Source organism: Suncus etruscus, chromosome 2 (genome assembly GCF_024139225.1).
Source record: "Suncus etruscus isolate mSunEtr1 chromosome 2, mSunEtr1.pri.cur, whole genome shotgun sequence".
Taxonomy (NCBI): Eukaryota; Metazoa; Chordata; class Mammalia; order Eulipotyphla; family Soricidae; genus Suncus; species Suncus etruscus.
This window is the reverse complement of record NC_064849.1, coordinates 150,656,756-150,676,833: the sequence shown is the minus strand read 5'-3', so window position 1 is coordinate 150,676,833 and position 20,078 is coordinate 150,656,756. Positions and strand designations below refer to the sequence as shown.

The following is a 20,078-nucleotide window of genomic DNA, read 5'->3' as shown; positions in this document are numbered from 1 at the left end:
CACTACAGAGAGTTCAACATGCCTGACTGAAGTGTACTAACATTTGAAAAATTAAAAGAAGACAGTTGTGTGTGGTTTTGAAATGGGATGTGCCAACTGTTGTAATAATAATGTTACTAATGACATGAGTTTGGGGCACTAATATTTTTGGATGATTTGGGGGAAATGGGATCACTCCAAGTGAAAGATGTCATTTATAAAGATTCTCATAGATAAAAACTTACTTGATAAGTCTAAGTTGTATATATATCTCTACTGTATCACCAGTGTTATTGTAGTTATGCTGGTGGTAGTCAAACCAATTTTTAAAAAATGCCTTCAGCGTTGAATCTGTATAATGCCTTGGGGAGTATTGCCATTTTGATGATGTTAATCCTGCCAATCCATGAGCAGGGTATGTGTTTCCATTTCCGCGTGTCCTCTCTTATTTCTTGGACCAGAGTTTTATAGTTTTCTTTGTATAGGTCCTTCACATTTTTAGTCAAGTTGATTCCAAGATATTTGAGTTTGTGTGACATTATTGTGAATGGGGTTGTTTTCTTAATGTCCATTTCTTCCTGATTACTATTGGTGTATAGAAAGGCCATTGATTTTTGTGTGTTGATTTTGTAGCCTGCCACCTTGCTATATGAGTCTATTGTTTCTAGAAGCTTTTTGGTAGAGTCTTTAGGGTTTTCTAAGTAGAGCATCATGTCATCTGCAAACAGTGAGAGCTTGACTTCTTCCTTTCCTATCTGGATTCCCTTGATATCTTTTTCTTGCCTAATCGCTATAGCAAGTACTTCCAGTGCTATGTTGAATAGGAGTGGTGAGAGAGGACAGCTTTGTCTTTTATGACTGAAACCCAAACACAATCATGTATGTAATCAAGGTGTTTAAATAAAAAAAAATGTGAAGGACCTATACAAAGAAAACTATAAAACTCTGCTGCAAGAAATAAGAGAAGACCCACAAAAATGGAATACAAAAATCCGTTCCTTACACCTATGTTCATTGCAGCACTATTTACCATAGCAAGACTCTGGAAATAGCCAAGATACCTTTCAATAGATGAATGGCTAAAGAAACTGTTGTACATATACACAATGGAATATTATGCAACTGTCAGGAGAGATTAAGTCATGAAATTTTCCTATACATGGATGTACATGGAACCTATTATGCTGAGTGAAATAAGTCAGAGAGAGAGAGAGAAAGATGCAGAATGGTCTCACTCATCTATGGGTTTTAAGAAAAATGAAAGGGCCCGGAGAGATAGCATGGAGGTAAGGCGTTTGCCTTTCATGCAGAAGGTCATCGGTTCGAATCCCGGTGTCCCATATGGTCCCCCGTGCCTGCCAGGAGCAATTTCTGAGCATGGAGCCAGGAATAACCCCTGAGCACTGCCGGGTGTGATCCAAAAACCACAAAAAAAAAAAAAAAAGAAAAGAAAAATGAAAGACAGTCTTGCAATAATAACTTTCAGACACAAAAGAGAAAAGAGCTGGAAGGTACAGCTCACCTCATGAAGCTCACTGCAAATAGGATTGAGTTTAGTTAGAGAAATAACTACATCTTGAACTATCCTAATAATGAGAATGTACGAGGGAAATAGAAAGCCTGTCTAGAGTACAGGCGTGGGTTGGGTGGGGAGGAGGGAGATTTAGGACATTGGTGATGGGAATGTTGCACTGGTGATAGGTGGTGTTCTTTACATGACTGAAACCCAAACACAATCATGTATGTAATAAAGTTGTTTAAATAAAAAAAGTTAAAATAAAATAAATTTTTGTTTAAAAAAATGCCTTCAGCTTATTAGACTATTGTAGTAGACAGAGTTATTAAGAATTAGGATTAATAATATATAAATATGCAGGTGATTTCTTATTTTTACCTGATTTCCTATTTTGTATCATCTTTATTATTAAGACAATACAGACTTATTAACACATTATAGCGATGAAAACATACAGAAATATTATGCTTTAACTATACTGTGATAATTTATACGCTTTTTGTTAAAGTAATAAAGAAAACATTTTGCTCTCAACTTTTTTTGGCACAAAAAGAAAACAAAATCTCTTCAAATGTGTATCTTTACTTGCATTCCTTGAAAGATTTTGAAGAATCAGTTTTGGAAAGCCAAGAGTAGTATAGTTATATGTGAGCATCTCTACTTTCATTTCCTATTTTATTGCTTTTCTTTTCCGTTTTTCTTTAGTTTTGCCACTGCCTTTGTTCTCTGAATCATGTGACTTATGGGCTCTGGTATAAATTTGGCCCAGTAATCCATGACCAAAACCATCTGGTTTGAATAAGTCCCTAGATACCTTGAATAACATGGCTCCAATTTGGGAATAAACCTTGAGACCACAAACTTGATTTTAGGTCAAAAACATGGTATCCTCAATCAGAAAGTTGTGGAAAACATCCTTAAAGCTGGAAAATACAACCTACCTAACAAATGTCAACCAGGTTGAAAGGAAAGAAATATAGACTAGTGGAATGAACATGGGTTTTGAAGTTAGAAAGATGTGGATTCAGAGTTCCACATCCATATTTATTAGCATATGACCTTGTACTAAGCAATGATTAAGTGAGATGAATATAAGGTATCCTAAAATTGTCAGACATAGTGCTCTAAGAACCCATGTGGTTTGTAGCTTAGTACCACCTAATGACTGTAGGTTCAAAGTAATAATCAAATATTAATGTATAGGGCCCCAGAATTATGTTTTCCTCAAGATGTACATTTCAGAATTGATTCTAATATTCTACTAGACTAATATTTCTGTATGATATATATTTAGTGAGACCTGTGAATTCATTGGTCATGAGACTTGAATGATAAGGCTGCTCATATTTCAGCTTGAATCTACTGGAGAGCCTTCTCTTAACCTGATTTTCCCATACCACTACAGTTGGAATTTATTTTATTTATTTATTTTATTGGTTTTTTTGGGGGCCACAGCTGGTGATGCTCATGGGTTACTCCTGACTATGCACTCAGAAATTCCTCCTGGCTTGGGGGACCATATGGGACATCAGGGGATTGAACCACAGTCCATCCTAGGCTAGCACCAGCAAGGCAGATACCTTACCACTCAGTGCCACTGCTCCGGGCCCTGACCACAGTTGAAATTTAAAGCCAGTGTGCACTGATATAGCTAAGATTTTGTGAAATTCTATTGCAGTTCAAAACACATATGTAAAAAACTGCAAAATTGCAAGTGAACAATTTGTGTTTCATAAAGCAACACTCCAAAATACAACTAATATTTTGAACAATGATTCTAATCCAATTATTAGTATGGATCAGAAAGATAGAACAGCAGGCAGGGCACTATTTGCCTTGCATATGCTGACCTGAAATCAATTCCCATGGCACCCCATATGGTTCCCTGAGCACCTCTTGGAGTGATCCCTGCAGGCAAAATGAGGAAAAATGCTGAGTACTGTCAGGTGTGGCCCAAAACAAAAAACAAACAAACAAAAAAAAACAAACAGAAATGATTAGTATATTCTGTAAATCTCTAAGATTGAACCCTATTATTATATCACTCCTTACCATCTGGATTTGAACATGTGTTTGAGCCAATTTAATACTTCAGAAATGGAGCACTTATTAGAGTAGAAGTCTACTATAATCCAGCCAGAAAGTCACCTTTTCTCCTAATATGAAATTTCTAAGTTCTAGTGGATTTAGAACTTTTTAGAACAAAAAGTTCTGTATTATAGTAGAATTCAACATGTACATATTTGTGATATATATGTATATATAAAATTTCCCTTTCTGTCATTTTTGTAAAGCTAATCTCACTTTCACAGCTCTACCAGCTCAATGGATGAGAGAACATATGCTTCTCCATATGCCCAACACAGAATCTTCAATGCCTTTAATACTCAGAGCTTTGTGATTGAGGAATGTTTGTAATATTTTTTCCTCATAGTAAGTCATCTACTGTACATTTCAAAATCTGTGAAAAGTTGAAGGTCTAAAAATTTAGGTGAATTTCAGCAAATAGCTTCCCCTCCGCTATTTTATACACAGGCATTCAGATACAGTGATTTGACATTCAACCTGAAATGGCATTCAGGTTATTCTGTTTTGTTACATGTCTAAAGAGTGAACAAAAAAACACTAAGCAGTCCTGATTCATTTTTCCACACTGTAGTCTGACTCATATACATATCTAACTTAAGTTTTATCAAAGGGTCCCATGTTCCTACCTTGGCTAATGTGGCCCTTTATGATTAGGTTCTTGATTCTTTCTTCAGACAGGTTTTCAAAGATCCTCTTCTTACCTGCATTCCACAATACTGGATATTTCAATTCATTAAATGTATCCTTAAATCAGCCCTCAACTTAAGTAAAACATATAAGGAGACAATATTCAAAAATGGGTCAATTGTAATAAATAGCTTTCTACCAAGAACCTATTTTTCACTGCTCACTCTCAAACTGACTTCTGGAAGTCAGCACAGATTGGGATGGAAATAGAGCCAGGCATTGTTAGAATCTGCCTTAGTGTTTCAGCCTAGAGGGGTCACTTAGTTTTGTTTTTTTTCCTTTGGCCACAGATTTGAAACTACACGAACAAGATCCATCTGGATATCTTCAAAGTAATTCAGGTCTTCTGAGTTAGAATACTTGATTATTCTAACTGGACAAATAAACAACTCACCACTTCTCCCTTCAATCAGTATGAGAGTTTTGCTAGCTACACTGTTCCACTAATCGTCCAAACGGCTTCTCTGTTTTAAATTATATTGTCAGGACTTCACATTGGAGGCCTAAGTTGATCTAAACTTTGGGTACAGGTTGAATGATTTGGGGCATACCGTGGCTATGAGATGTTCCAAATGCTAAACCAAACCAAAAAAAGAACATGCTTTGAAACTTCAGTTTTTAAATCTTTGAATGCGCTTACTTTTATTTAGAGCAGACTATTGGCAAACCATCCTCATTTTTTCTTTTTAAGCTTGCCCGTCTATTAAAAAGCATATGAGTCAATCAGATAATATTTGCAGAGTTCTTAAATGTGCCTAATTTCCCCAAAGCTATTAAATTTATATCTGCCACAAATATTTTAATCTATAGTGAGAGACCACCCTGGAGAGAAATATTTAATAAAGATTCTGCAGAGTAAAGTTTTGCTGCAAATTGACATGAAGTTGGATTACGATAGATGAGGACATGAGGAGTCCATTGCAGGGGTGGCATTTGAGGTGAATCAGTAGGCTGCTGACAAAGCTACAGAGGGGGGAAAGATGGTGCTAACTATGCCTGTCCTTCCTACCAGTTCTCTAGAAAGCCTTGACTTGTACAGGTAATTCACACATCTGAATCACAGGAGGAGGGCTTGTTAAAACAGATTTCTGAGGCCTACTCCTAAAATTTCTGATAGGATGAGGTCCTGTAATTTGCCTCGTTAGCACATTTTCAAGTAATTATGATTCTGTTGGTTCCAGGTCCAAGTTTTGAAACCACTGATCTAGATTCTACTGATAATTAAATAATGATTCACCACCTAGTAAATCTCATCTGGAAATAATGCTGCAAATTATTTCTCTTGGCAGCCAGTGTGTGTGTGTGTGTGTGTGTGTGTGTGTGTGTGTGTGTGTGTGTGTGTGTGTGTGTTTCCCCACACTGAAGCATATGGTCTTCTCATTCACACCTTTAGATTACTCAGTCACTTCTTTTATTTCCTATTGCCACCCTATTCACACAATTCTCAGGGCTGCAATCAAATTGAGTTTGATCCCTTTCTGTCTGGTGTGTGTGTGTGTGTGTGTGTGTGTGTGTGTGTGTGTGTGTGTGTGTGTGTGTGTGTGTGTTTTGATAATAATCTGGTTTCAAATTTTGTGAATTTTAGCCAATCAAAATTTGAAGATTTAAGGAGTAAAAGGTTATCAATGTTCATTTTCTACTTTCATGTTTTTTACTGACTCATTGGTAAATTTATATGGTGAGTTATGTAGGAGATCTTACTTTGATTTCTGAATAAACACTAATGATAACTGTCCAAAGTAGAGCTTATTTGCTTTGGAATTATTCTTCTTTGAGGAAATGATTAACCAAGTAAGTAACAATCTAACTTTAGATTAGCTCTTGATAATTGCATGTTGATTTAAGGCTTTACATAAGATTAGATTACTGTTGACCCTTGATAGAAACTTTGACTTCTTTTACTTTTATCAGCATTAAATGGCCAATTACAAATTCATCAAAACTCACTGGAACTTCCTTCCACCAATAAAGAAGAGCTAATAGCCTGTAGTAGGCACTGATGTATTTGGTTGGTGAACAAGTAAATTTCAAAACAAGTACATAAGCTCTCTTTATTTGCTCTGTGAAATTAGGCATAGTTCTGTGAAATATAGGCATGGTTACTTTATATCAGTTTTAAATTTGGCAGGCTAACAAATGTCAATTTATGCTGAGCTAGTTGAGACTGAATGCAATTCTTTCTCTGAGCAACTTTAAGGTAAGCAAACATGAAAGCATTTTCAGTGTAATCTGAGAGGAATTGACATGTAAAGTAGTTAGCATTACTTCTGTACTTTAAGGCTATTAATTTCATAGATAAACTAGCTTCATTACCCCATCTTTATCTTGTATTTTAAAAGGACTCCATCAGCTGGAAGACTGACATCTGGGGGTCAATTGAAACTGCTCTTATCCCAGCCAGGTTGTAACTGGAACTTGCTTCTGGAAACCTTGCTGCATCACGATGCTCTTTTACTAAAAATCTTGCTGAGAAGCTCAAGTGAGTATTTGTAATTAGAAGAATGTCCTCAAAAAACCTTCTTGTTGCTTGGTTGAATGAAATTTTTTCAAGACTTAAATGTTGGTAGAGGAATGTAAAGCACCTGCATTTCCTCAATAGTCAACACCATCAGCAGTAGAAAAAAAAATATAAAACCACTTTATAAGTTATTGAAAATAATTTTCTAGAGACTCTGAATGAGGGAAAAACAATATGTTTATATGAAACTCTTCTATTATAACTACCATTCACTCTGTGTAGAATTGTATCAATATCCAGGATTTGAAATGCCTGGAAAATTATAGGAATACATAGTATAAATACACATAGAAAAGCGAGAGAGAGAGAGAGAGAGAGAGAGAGAGAGAGAGAGAGAGAGAGAGAGAGAGAGAGAGAGAAATTTTATTGGAGCTAACTTAGAGGCTGCACTGAATTGTGATGAAAATGTATATCAGCTATACAAGAACAAGATACTATTTATAATGATATCCACATTTGGGGCAAGGAGAAATAATCATGAGAATATTGTCAGAGCAAATTTTCTCAAATTTTTCTTTTAATCTTTCTAATGGTGCCTTCCACAGCAGTCAGTGCTCAGGGACCTGGGATTCACTCCAACCTAAGCTTGGCTGCACTGGAAAAGAGGTTCAGAGCATATTTTTTGGAGACTCCCTAGCCTATATTTGGCAGTCTCTAGGGAGCTATGTGTTTCCAAGTATCAAAATTTAAAATCATCTGCAGCCCTTTGAACTACCTTGCCAGCCACAAAAATATTCTTCTCTTAAAAATATTTTAGTTTTTATTTACCCCTATATGTTTTCTTATATTGTGTTAAGTTGTAATACTACACCCATCTAATATTCTATCCCACTATTTTTTGTCATTTGTAAGCTTTCTAACTATGTGCACACACCCTTGACACATTTATGAATCCATATTAATTTGATCAATCGCTAATTTAACTACAAGTATTTCTGAATCAAAATCTTTTTCTGGGGCTGGAGAGATAGCACAGTGGTAGGGTATTTGACTTGCATATGGTTGACCTGGGGCTGACCTGGGTTCGATCCCCAGCATCCCATATGGTCCCCCAGCCTACCAGAAACAATTTCTAAACACAGAGCCAGGAGTACTCCTTGAACGCTGCCAATAGTGGCCCCCCAAAAAAGCCAAAAAAATATTTTTCTCAAGTGTCTCATCACCTACAAGGGCAAATGATGTCCTTCAACCATTTAAATAAGGCTCTAAGTTAGTCTTCTAATATTTTGTCCCTATCATTTCCTTGCACATTCCCCCATTTCAGTAATCACACCCAATTTTATATATATTCTAAACCACACCTCACTCATTTTTTCTACTATTTTGGGGGGAGGTTGGAGTACTTCCAAGAAGTGCTCAGGCCCAGCACATCTAGGATCGCCAGGGTCACCCTGATACTGCTAAGAGGGCTGAATGGGCCAGGCATTGATCCTCAGGCCTCCACATGTCAGATTGGCTTTCTAGCCCCCCCCCCTTTTTTTGGTCTTTGGGCCTCACCCGGCAGTGCTCAGGTTACTCCTGGCTGTCTGCTCAAAAATAGTTCCTGGCAGGCACTGGGGACCATATGGGACACCAGGATTCAAACCAGACACCTTAGGTCCTGGATCGGCTGCTTGCAAGGCAAACAATGCTGTGCTATATCTCCGGGCCCGGCTTTCTAGCCCTTTTAGTTAATCTCCCCAGCTCCCATTTTCCTACTTCAAAGACTCTTCACAGACACCTCAACTTCCACCAATCTACAAATGCCAATGATATTCCAGATCAACCTCACACTTGACTTTTCTTCCCCTGAGTGTCACAATAGTAATTTGGCAGTTTACTTATCCATAGCATCTTGTGCTTATATTGTTATTTTATGTGCTTATTAATGTTGCAAATATCACCAGGCACAGCTGTGTTTCAGAGTATTCCCCTACCCAAATGGATCATCATTTCTCAGAACTTTTGGTTTCTCCTATAGCAGTTGCCCATATTCTCTCCCATTCACCTCGATGTTTGCTTCCCCTGAAGGGTGGTGATTTATTTCTGAGCTCCTTGTGGGAATATTATACCTCCCTTGATGTGTTCAGACTCATAAAATTCTGTGGTGCCAAAGACTAGAGTGTTCCAGGCCTCACAGGAACACCAGTGCAAAACATTGAATCTGACTTTATCTTCCCCTCTGCTCTACCAAGCAGTATTTTTCAATCCTCAGAATTCAGTCACCTAAAGATTTTTTTTTAATTGCAGTCTGTAATTCCATACTCATCAGTGAACTCTGGCACTTCCTCATGTAGTAGCACTGAGTGTTTACTTATTAAATATCAGGTACTTTTATCGTCTAATTTGGGTCTTTCTGTAATCTTACAGATCACATACTATTGTTAGCCTTATTTTAAAATAAATGACTTTGTAGCTTAACATAATTGTCCCCAGAGACACATAGAGCTGACAAATGTTGAGTGAGAGTTGTATTATAATACTAGCCAGACTTTTCTGTTCCTTGTCCTTTCTATACGAATATTCATGAAAATTAATTCTGGCATAGGCTGGAATGACTAGGAAAACTGTACTCTGACTCAGATTGGATTAATTATGGCACCCTGATGAAAAATAGAGCAGGAGAACCTTTCATTTATGAAAAATTTTATACCTATGTAGTTCAGGGTGATCACAGGTTTATTTATTCCTATCTAAGCTAACACAGGCACTTTTTGCATTAAAAATCCCATTATTGACCAGCTCACAGTAAGTTAGGAAATTCAAATGCAGTTTTCTCAGAACTTTGTAGTTTGAGTTTTTAGTCCAGGTGGTCATAAACATGGACAGTAACTGACACAGCCGAGGAATTTCTCTGATATAATCACTGAAAATCATGGACATAGTCCCTAAGAGAAATGATCTCATCAATAGGGTTATGTAGAACAGCCAGGAAAATCAATGAGATCAAATGACTTGTCTTTATTGATGTATCCACAGAGTACTGGAAGAATGCTTATCTTTAAATTCTTATAAATGCATCCTAAATTTACTTAAAATATTGCATATACTTTCTGTTATGTATGTATGTATGATTGTATGTATGTATGTATACATTTTATCACCTTCTACTATCATGGAATGCAGAGATATATTTACTCCACCTGCTTACATGTCTATCACTTTTAGTAAGTCTATTAACTGAACAAGATTACAATAGCTGCTTGGTATTGTCTTTCTATTGAATTTTATGACCTACTTCAAATACTGGGAAGATGAAGTGGCAGAATTTACTAATCAATGGATTGATCAACTTATTAAGCTCTAGTAGATGTCTTGTCACATGAAGTTAAAAACAATATACTCATTGAATCACATTAACTAAAATAACTAACACGAAAATTAATATATCCATTAAGAGATTAATCATTTTGTAGAGTATTTTTTTCATTTGCTTAGAGGTTTCAACATATTTTAGAAAAAATTGATAATTTAGATATCTAATCAGAAAACAAAATTATTTTGAAACAAATTTTTATTTTGTTTTGGAGTCACACCCAGTTATGGGCAGGGCTTGTTCCTGATCTATACTCAGGAATCATGCCTGGTGGGTCACAGGGGATCAAATGAGGGGCTGAAAATTATATCCAGGTTGGCCATATACAAGTCACGCACCCTCTCCACTGTGCTATCTCTCTGACTCCAAGAATGAAATTAAAAAAAAAAAGCCTAATTATGTATTCTATGTACCATAAGTATCAGTTACAGTTTTTAACAGCCTTTGTACCAAATTGGTAAAATTTAACTTTATGTAGAATTGGTTTAAAAATAATAAAGATGCAATTATATGTATATTTTATAGTCAATTTAACTTGTTTTATGACAATACAGGCCCTCATATATTTGAAGCATACTCTTTGCCACTGAATCTTACTAAAAATATTCTTTGTTTGTTTGTTTGTTTGGTGTTTGGGACATATCTGGTGATGCCCAGGAGTTACTCCTGGCTATGCCCTCAGAAATCCTGGCTTGTAGGGCCATATGGGACCTAGGGGATGGAACCGAGATCTGTCTTGGGTCCGTCGCATGCAAGACAAATGCCCTTCTACTGTGCTATCGCTCTGGTCCTAAAATTATTCTTAAAACAAAGTTCTCTAATAATAAATTATTGCTTTCTGCTACCAGAGGATATTTTTTGATAGAACCAACTTCAATAAGATAAAAACATGATTTTATTTCATAGTGAGAGTATTATTTGTTGATTTTTAAATTTCGTTTTATAAAAATTATCTAACAAAATATCTGTTTAGTTCTAAATGAATCAGCAAATTATGAAAATAACTTTTTGTGATATCAAATGAAACTTGGCTGTGGACCAAAAAAATAGCAAAATATATTAAGTGATGATAAAAATTTAATTTCTAAAGTACGCTTGAAAGACTTCTAGGAAGTTAAATTATGTTTTTGTCATCAATGATTTAATTCCACTTGTATAAAAATGCACAGCGTTTTAGGAGGCTGGAAATATAGTATACTAGATAGGGTACCTGCCTTGCACATGGTCAGCCTAGGTTTGATCCATGACACCTCATTTGATCCCATGAGACCTGCCAGAACAAAGAACCAGGAGTAAACACTGAGCACCCATTTGGTGTGGCCCCAAAAGAAAACAAACTAAAAATAGCGATAGCATTTTAAGGAAGTCATTACATTGCTAAAATCTTTGTGCTGAGATGGTATCATTTATTAGTTTTCTTTAAAAATGACAACATCTTAACTATGAAGAAAAACTACAAATACTGCAAGATTTTACATTGTAAAGCACTAATTCGGACTGACTTTTAAGTCTGTAGGCCATTGTTCTAGTCATTTCCTCACTGAGACCTCCAGTTTTAAAGAAGCAGATATCTGCCAATTTCCCAATTATTAGCAGGTGGTCTTTTCCTTCTCCTGAAAGTTGAATGAAGTGTGACTAACATTCTTTCCTTTGACCATTGCCCCAAGAACAATTCTCAGTCAAACTTGTTGATCTCTGATGATATGTAGTTGTAATAGCATAACAACAACACATTGGCAAATACATATTATTTAACATATTCAATATTGTTTCTAAGTATTTTGAATGTGCCATTTTTCCGGTGTATAAGACGACCGGGCGTATAAGACAACCCCCTAATTTTACAATTAAAACATAGGTTTAGGCCTATATTCGCTGTATCAGACAGAACGTTCCTGTGCTGCATGTGCTGCATGTGTTCCTGTGCTCATGTACCACAGTGAGCCAATCACAACAAGCAAAGGTTCAAAGGTTATACTGTCATAGACTTCCTCTCTGACTCTGGCCAATCTGAGCAGGCTTTATACAGTGTGGATTCAGTACAGAACATTGTCTAATTTGCATGCATCAAAAGCCTGCTTGGATTGGCTGAGTTAGAGAGGTGGTCCGAGCAGCTTTGCAGTGATTGGTGCAGGATTGAGTTGGAAAATGCATTTTATGGCATTATCAAGTCGATTTTCGTTGAGCAGCATGTTGAAACATGTTTTGGGATATACTTGCCATATAAGACGGCCCCCGATTTTTGGTTGACTTTTTTTGTTTCAAAAGTCGTCTTATACACTGGAAAATACGGTATTTACTCACTGGATCTTCATAAAACTCTGTGTGATAGGCACCAATATCAGCACTGTTTTTTTACAAACAGAGAAAATGGAGACATAATAGAAATGAAGTCTCTTGTCTCAATCACAATTTTCATAAGTACAAAACAGGATTTGATACAGACACTAGTCTCTGAGGACTGTGCTTCCTCCCAGCACACCACATTGCATCTAGGCAGGATAGCTCCCATCAATTGAGATCATTCTAATCAATGAGTACTATCAGGATACATTTTGTACTTTCCCACCTTGTTATCAAATGTCTAAAGAAAGTAAAGAAACACATCTTCAGAAAATTTTAGTTCAAGGAATTAGAGCACTGTGGCCTCTTTTATGTGACGATTAATGTAAAACTAACAAGCTAGTTCAAGTTCTTGTTTTATAGTTAATGTTTTTCTGATATTTGGAGCAATGAGAAACATGTTGTGGCAGAAGTTAGGTGATTTGTTGTGCAGTATGTATATGTGTGTATGTTGTTTCATCTTATAGTATGACCAAAGTGGTACTTTTTGATAAGTTAAGGGAGGCAACCAAAAGTGAGAATACATCCATAATACTCTCAGATCACCTAACATTGATTTTATAATCTCGTTTTACTAGTTATCAGATCTTATTTGAGAATGACAGTAGCCTAGAGGTGGGCTCATCACAGTCTAGATTTGTTAGAAAGATTTGTCATCTGAGTTTTATGAATTTGAGGTACTTATAGTATGATTACTAAAGCAATACTTATTGACCTTAAAGTGGAGGCACATAAATGGGGTTCTGATTCAAAAGGCAAATTCTGATTAACTTGGGAGGGACCAGAAATTATGCTTTTATAGCAAGGCCTCAAGTTATGCTGGTTTGCTGCCTTTTCAAGCAGCAAAGCCATTGAACAAAGCCCATTATAAAGGAAGGCAAATTAATTGAGGATACATTTAGTATTTACTTTTCAAGAGACATTGCTATACAGTTTAAGCCATAGCAGACAGAAAGCAGGATGTTATTTAACACTGGTGACGGGTTTTGTTTTTTTTTTTAATAACTGAAACCCAACTACAAACATGTTTGTAACCATGGTGCTTAAATAAAGATATTATTTTTAAAAAATGGAGTAGAAGAGAGACTAGGGTCAAACATCTTCAGGAATTGCCAAAGATTGTTGATTGTGCATACATCTAGAGCATCCACTGGACTCCTTAATATTAGTAGACCTGCAGAACAGGAGGGATTTGGATCCAAGGTTCTTAGGACAAGGTGGAATATATATAGCTAAAGAGGAACAGATGGGGATGATTGAGGGATGCTGCTACAAATAAAGGCCAGTTTTCAGGAGTAGAAAGATTCTGCCACCTGGTATGAACAGTGTTTCACTCAATTAACCTGAATAACTGCCCTGAATAGGCCACTGTTCATTCTTTTTGTGATGCTCTCAGTAAGTCCTTGCATAATGAATTTCCTCACCTACTTTATTCAGGAACACATAGGTGCAGTTAAGTTCTTGTACTGAGGTCCCAGTATGTGCCCATAACAGGGATTGGGACAAGAAACTTCAGGGAGAGTCAAGAATTTGAGTCAGATCTATAAGAAGAGGAGGGAATGTGAGGGCCCTGGGTTCTGAACAAGGAGTTTGGCCATTTTGGAAGGATATGTTGTAAACCTCTAAAACTTCACTTTCTCAAGCCTAAATTTCCCTGCCCCAGGCTGCCTGGCCATACCATTTAGCCTATCTGTAAAGGACACACAGAAGGAGTAGGAAAGTACCCTAGACAACAAGAAAAAAAAGACCATTTCAATTATGATTCCTCCAGAAAAAACTTCTGGTGACAATTCACTAATTACAGTGTAAAGACCCTGACCCTTCAGGGGTCCTCAAACTTTTTAAACAGGGGGCCAGTTCACTGTCCCTCAGACCATTGGAGGGTCTGACTATAGTAAAAACAAAACTTATGAATGAATTCTTATGCACACTGCATATATCTTATTTTGCAATGAAGAAACAAAACAGATACAAATACAATATGTGGCCCGCGGGCCATAGTTTGAGGACCACTGCAAGATGAACAATACTTTATACCATTTACTACAGATTTATCTTAGACTTTGCATATTTTGCATACTCTGACACAGATGCCTATGTCTTCTGGTCTCTGCTGTATAACCTTGATTTGTAAATACAAAATTCCTATAGAAAAATTTCTATAGAAGTGTAGTGTAGTCCTGCCTACAGTTAGAGGGGGAGATAAGGGAGGCATCAAGACCAAACAGGTGCAAGACTACTAAGTAGTGGGTTGGATACAGAGGGGACCACATATTCTAGCCGCCCTGGGGGTGAGGGAAGAGGAAATGGGAGGTAGGACAAAAACGGAGGGGTAGGGAGGGCAATTTGGGGATGGGAATCCCCCCTGATTTTATGTAAATATGTACCTAAAATGTTATTGTCAACAATATGTAAGACACTATGATCAAAATAAAAATTATATTAAAATAAAAAAAATAAGTGTCTTGAGAAAAAAAAGACATTTATTTTACTACCTATGACCTCTCAATTGTCACATGTGTCAAGTTCTTTCCTGCAAAAGAAACTTTGGCATATTTGTGTGTAGAATCTTCTCCACTTTCCTGACCACTGCTAGTTAGTTTTTAGCTTGAATTTTATTTCCTGGAAAATCATTTTTGATTTCTTAGGAAATCATCATTGCTCCATAAAGATTATTATTGCTCCACAATAATTGTTTTTGTAATATTTGTCATGAGTTCAAATGAAAAGTTGAATGATACATTTTTTTAATGTTTGTCCCAATAAAATTTCCAGTAGAGCAAAGACAGTTTACTACTCTGGGCCAGAGCTACTGTACAGCATGTTGGGCAATTGCCTTGCACAGTGCTAACTAAGGTTCTAGCCCCAGAACCTCGGATGTTCCCCTACGCTCCACTAGGAAGCTCCACTCTCTCAATACAGAGCCAGGAATAAGCCTTGAATATTGCTGGGTATTGTAGACCTCCAAAGAGAGTTTGCTATTGTATCCCCAATCTTTGACTTGGTTCTCAAATTTTCACACTGATTTATAACTTAGAATGTGCTTTAAATGTATTTATTGAATGTATGAGTGAGGCTAATTAAACTTCCATAGCAGCTATTCTGTTTTTTATTATTCATTAACTTTGTGATCTCTAAATTATACAATTCTCATTATTTTTTTTTTAGAAAAACACTATTATTAGCTTAATTGTCTTTGTTTTGAGGTTTTAAAAAAGTAAATCACCTAAAACACCATACTTGATACTTTGGGGTTTGTATTAGATTCTCTCCATCTTTTATAATAAATTCTTGGAAGAACATGCCTGATGTATATTTCTTCTCTGATAAATCATTCTATGCTCTCTATATAGCAGTCTTTAGTTTTTAGTGTGTTGTAGGAAGTGCAGCATCCCCTTTGATACCTATTTGGCTGAAAAGGTATTGTCCTAGATGCTATCATGCATGGGAATACTAGAATTGAGTCAAATAAATATTCTCAAATAAATTCTTTGTGTTATAATAACCCTTGAGAGCCTTTATTTTATCTCTTTCTGGCATCCAGAAAATATCTAATAAAACTATAGGAACATGTGTCTTCTTTAGTTGTTAGTGTGCTTCTAGTGTTAGCATGCAGAATAATTGGGCATTAGATTATAAGTGATACTTTTATCAGTGATTTATATGGCAGCTTTCCCCCAACAGTTTAACATTATTTAACATATTATTTAATTTGTGATCCATGGATTATTAAGACCATTTTGAGGAAACTTAGATGCAGAGAAATTGCATAAATTGCCCTCTTGATGCTTAAGTGGTTCTTGTGAAAAGAAAAAAGAGCCATTATTTCCTACAAGTTTATCTATTACTTTTTAATGAATTCTAAAATAAAAACATGACTTATGGAGATGATTATCTTAGAAATAAGAAACATTATTCTGAATTAAACTCTAAAATGTTTGGTTAGTTGACATTATATTTTCTGTCTGCATAAATGCATTCCCTATATCAAATATTTAATAGGCATCAACTTTGGTACGAGACATTCTCAGTACAATGTGTATATCATAAAATATATGTATACACTAACTGGATGCAGTTGAAATCATGGCACATCATTTTCCTTCATATTCTGCAAGAATAATTAGTGGGAAAGTATGGTGGACAGAACTTAAGAAATTAAAAATATATAAATTACATAAGTTTACCTAGAAATTAATATTATGAAGTGCTTGTATAGAACTGAATGACTCTTCTTGCCTTATATTATTGAATTAACACCCAGAGACAATAGAGATGAGGACTGGAAGGACTGGCCATGATATGAAGCTTACCACAAAGTGTGGTGAATACAGTTAGAGAAATAATTACACTAGCAACTATCATGACAATGGTAGTGAGGAGAGAAATAGAATGCCTGTCTCACATTCAGCTATGGGGTGGGGAAGGAGGGAGATGGGGTGCCTGGGTGGTGGGAAGAATGCAATGGTAAAGGTGGTTGTTCTTTTTTATAACTAAAACCCAACTGCAAACATGTTTGTAATCATGGTGCTTAAAGACATTAATTTTTTTTAAAGAAAGAACCTCATATATCTGAAATAAATCCAAATAGGTAGAAAGAGGTTAAACAGAAGTGTATTCAACTTACTCTTCCTTTTTCCTCACCTACACCCATTCATTACCATTGTTCTACAGTCGACATATTTAACTGTCAACTTTTAGAGACCAAACACTGTTCCAAATATTGAGAATACAAAGTGCATAAAATAGAGTAAAAACACTAAGAAAAATAACTTAAAAAGAAAAACAGTGGCTTATAAAGATTGACAGATTTTACAAAAAACAAAGGGTGTTCTGAAACACTGATACCTACTTTTACTTCCAAATAATTTGGAGGTAGAGAGATGTTCTTTTTCTTACTGAGGGCTAGACAATAAATATTTAGGCTTTGTGGATCATCCAGACCCTAAATTATATTCATGTAGGCAGCCAAAATAATCTGCATGAGTAAAACAGTGGGACTGTATTGGGGAGGAATACTTTTTTTTTTTTTTTGGTTTTGGGTCACACCCGGCAGCTCTCAGGGGTTCCTCCTGGCTCCATGCTCAAAAATCGCTCCTGGCAGGCTCGGGGGACCATATAGGATGCTAGGATTCAAACCAATGACCTTCTGCATGAAAGGCAAACACCTTACCTTCATGCTATCTTTCCGGCCCCAGGAATACTTATTTTTAAACCACTCTCCAATCATTCCTAATGGGGTCTGAAAATAAACTGATAAGAATAGATTTCCAAATAAAGATCCAGAGAAAATTTTAAATTTGAAAAAAATATTTGAGAACTTGGGAGATAGCTCAAAGGTATAGAACCTGTAGATTATGTTCAATTATAGGCATCACAGCCACCTCCCCTGGTTCTGTGGGTACATCCCAATGGCCTGATATTGCTGGCTGAACTCTGTTGCAGGTGACCTTGTGCAGAAAATTAGGTGAAGCTATTAAAACCTATGTGTCAGGATTTTTCTCAGTACTTCTGACTTCAAGGATGTTGAAATGCATTACTTCTGGACAGAGGAAAGAAACCTCTTCAGGGGGGCTTTAATGACCTGTTTCTGGAGAAACAGAGGATGGTGGGTAAAAGTGTAGTAACTTTTACCCTCCTGTTGTGTTCTCAGATTTCTTCAGGTTAAAATCTTGAATAGGTCAAGGTACTATATATGTGGTCGCACATCCTAAACCCCATCACTAATATTTTTTGAACCCCAATTGACCCTGGGAAAGGCAAGTATCCTATCCGTTAAACTATTGAATTGCTCTAGCTCTAAACATCATCAATATTCTAATAAAACTTTATGAATGTGAACATTTAAATGTCTCATTATGTTCAAAAGTACAAACCATATTCTACTTTTAATTTTTTTCAATATTTAAAGATGTAGTAACAGGGCCAGAGAGCATTCAGAGAAGTGTAACACTTGCCTTACTGATATCAGTTCCTGATTCTTATTGCAGAGATTGCATGTTTCCACCCGAACACCACTAGATCTATCCATAGTGCCCCCGGCACTACAGGCTCTAGCAACATTGCATCAATAGGCTGAGGACAGACTGTCCCCTCCGTACCACAGGCTGAATATTACAGGTATTTGGCCCTTGATTTCCAAGTTCCACTGTAAAGAATGTGGAAATAGTTCTTTGATGAGAACATTACAGAAGTGAGTGTCAGTCTGGATTTATCTTCTGGGCAGTAGGTGTCAGCCTTTGTTCTAGAATATTGTGTAGCAACTATAATCCCATGGTGGGTTTCTCATGTCTCTGCACTATGGCCATTTGCAGAGGAAACCACACAAAACATGCCACTTGTAGCTTTTCTCTCATAGTCTGAATAATAATAATAATAATAATAATAATAATTATTATTATTATTATTATTTTGGTGCACCGTTCCTGGAGGTTCTGCAATACCAGGTTGATGCGTGGAATGGATGGAGCAAGCTCCTATTCCAGTTCCTGGTGCCAAAAATCCATTTAATATATTGTCGTCAGATAGACGAAGTATCAGATATTAAACTGATAAGAACAGATACTACACTTGAGCTTAGCCAAAAGGCCAAGAAGCGATGTGGTCTGAATAATTATTTCTACTGGATAATTAGGAGAAATATTCTTCTGCAGAAGAGATTGCCCTTTGAAATGCCTTTAAGTTATTTGCCCATTATATGGACATTCCGGGACTGTGTTGAAAATATAACAGGAGCTCAAAATTTATGACCTACTCCCATAGGCTGACTGCTGCAGGATTTGGAGCAGTTGGTCACCTACTATGATCAGTCATGACCTGATCTTGCTCCCACAATTTGTAAAAGGAATACTTGTCCATTTATGAGCTTGCACAAAGAATAGTAATAGATGTTGAATACAGAGGACAGAGGTCAGAGTTTAAATTGGCATCACACACCCCTTCTAAAATCATCATGTAGTGTGTGTCCCAAAAGCCCCCCTGTACTTGGGGTTCCACTTAGTAGTACCAGGCAATTTAGGGTCCAAGCAGATCCACATTCTTAGAAATAGGATTTGAACTATCCTACCTAGTTGGTCATATATTACTGGAGTGGCCTCTGCTCCCCATTCCTAACAGTTTGTAAACCACTCTAAAATGTTAAGTAGAAACTGTGCTTTACCTTTCTTTTTTTTTGTTTTGTTTTGTTTTTTGTTTTGTTTTGTTTTGTTTTGTTTTATTGGATCACACCCGGCAGTGCTCAAGGGTTACTCCTGGCTCTACACAGAAATTGCTGCTGGCAGATTCGGGGGACCATATGGGATGCTGGGATTCGAACCACTGACCTTCTGCATGCAAGGAAAATGCTTTACCTCCATGCTATCTCTCCGGCCTTGCTTTACCTTTCTTAAGTAAACTGGGTACATCTAATTGGTGAAGGAAGAGGCAGGAAGGAAGGAAGGAAGGAAGGAAGGAAGGAAGGAAGGAAGGAAGGAAGGAAGGAAGGAAGGAAGGAAGGAAGGAAGGAAGGAAGGAAGGAAGGAAGGAAGGAAGGAAGGAGGGAAGGAGGGAAGGAGGGAGGGAGGGAAGGAGGGAGGGAGGGAGGGAGGAAGGGAGGGAGGAAGGAAGGAAGGAAGGAAGGAAAAGGAAGGAAGGAAGGAAGGAGGGAGGGAGGG

General features: G+C 36.7%; 1 protein-coding gene and 1 non-coding gene across 2 annotated transcripts in view; one reads left to right on the top strand and one right to left on the bottom strand.

Annotated features, from left to right (window-relative positions):
• Positions 1–20,078, top strand: part of KIAA0825 (KIAA0825 ortholog) — a 390,853-nt gene that overhangs the window by 130,450 nt on the left and 240,325 nt on the right. The window contains exon 12 of the mRNA XM_049769174.1: positions 6,610–6,749. Within this exon, the coding sequence (XP_049625131.1) occupies positions 6,610–6,749 (140 nt within the window). The remainder of the gene's footprint in view (positions 1–6,609; positions 6,750–20,078) is intronic.
• On the bottom strand, positions 18,836–19,026 carry LOC126002908 (U2 spliceosomal RNA). The gene has a single exon (XR_007493506.1). It is a non-coding gene; the product is annotated as a U2 spliceosomal RNA (small nuclear RNA).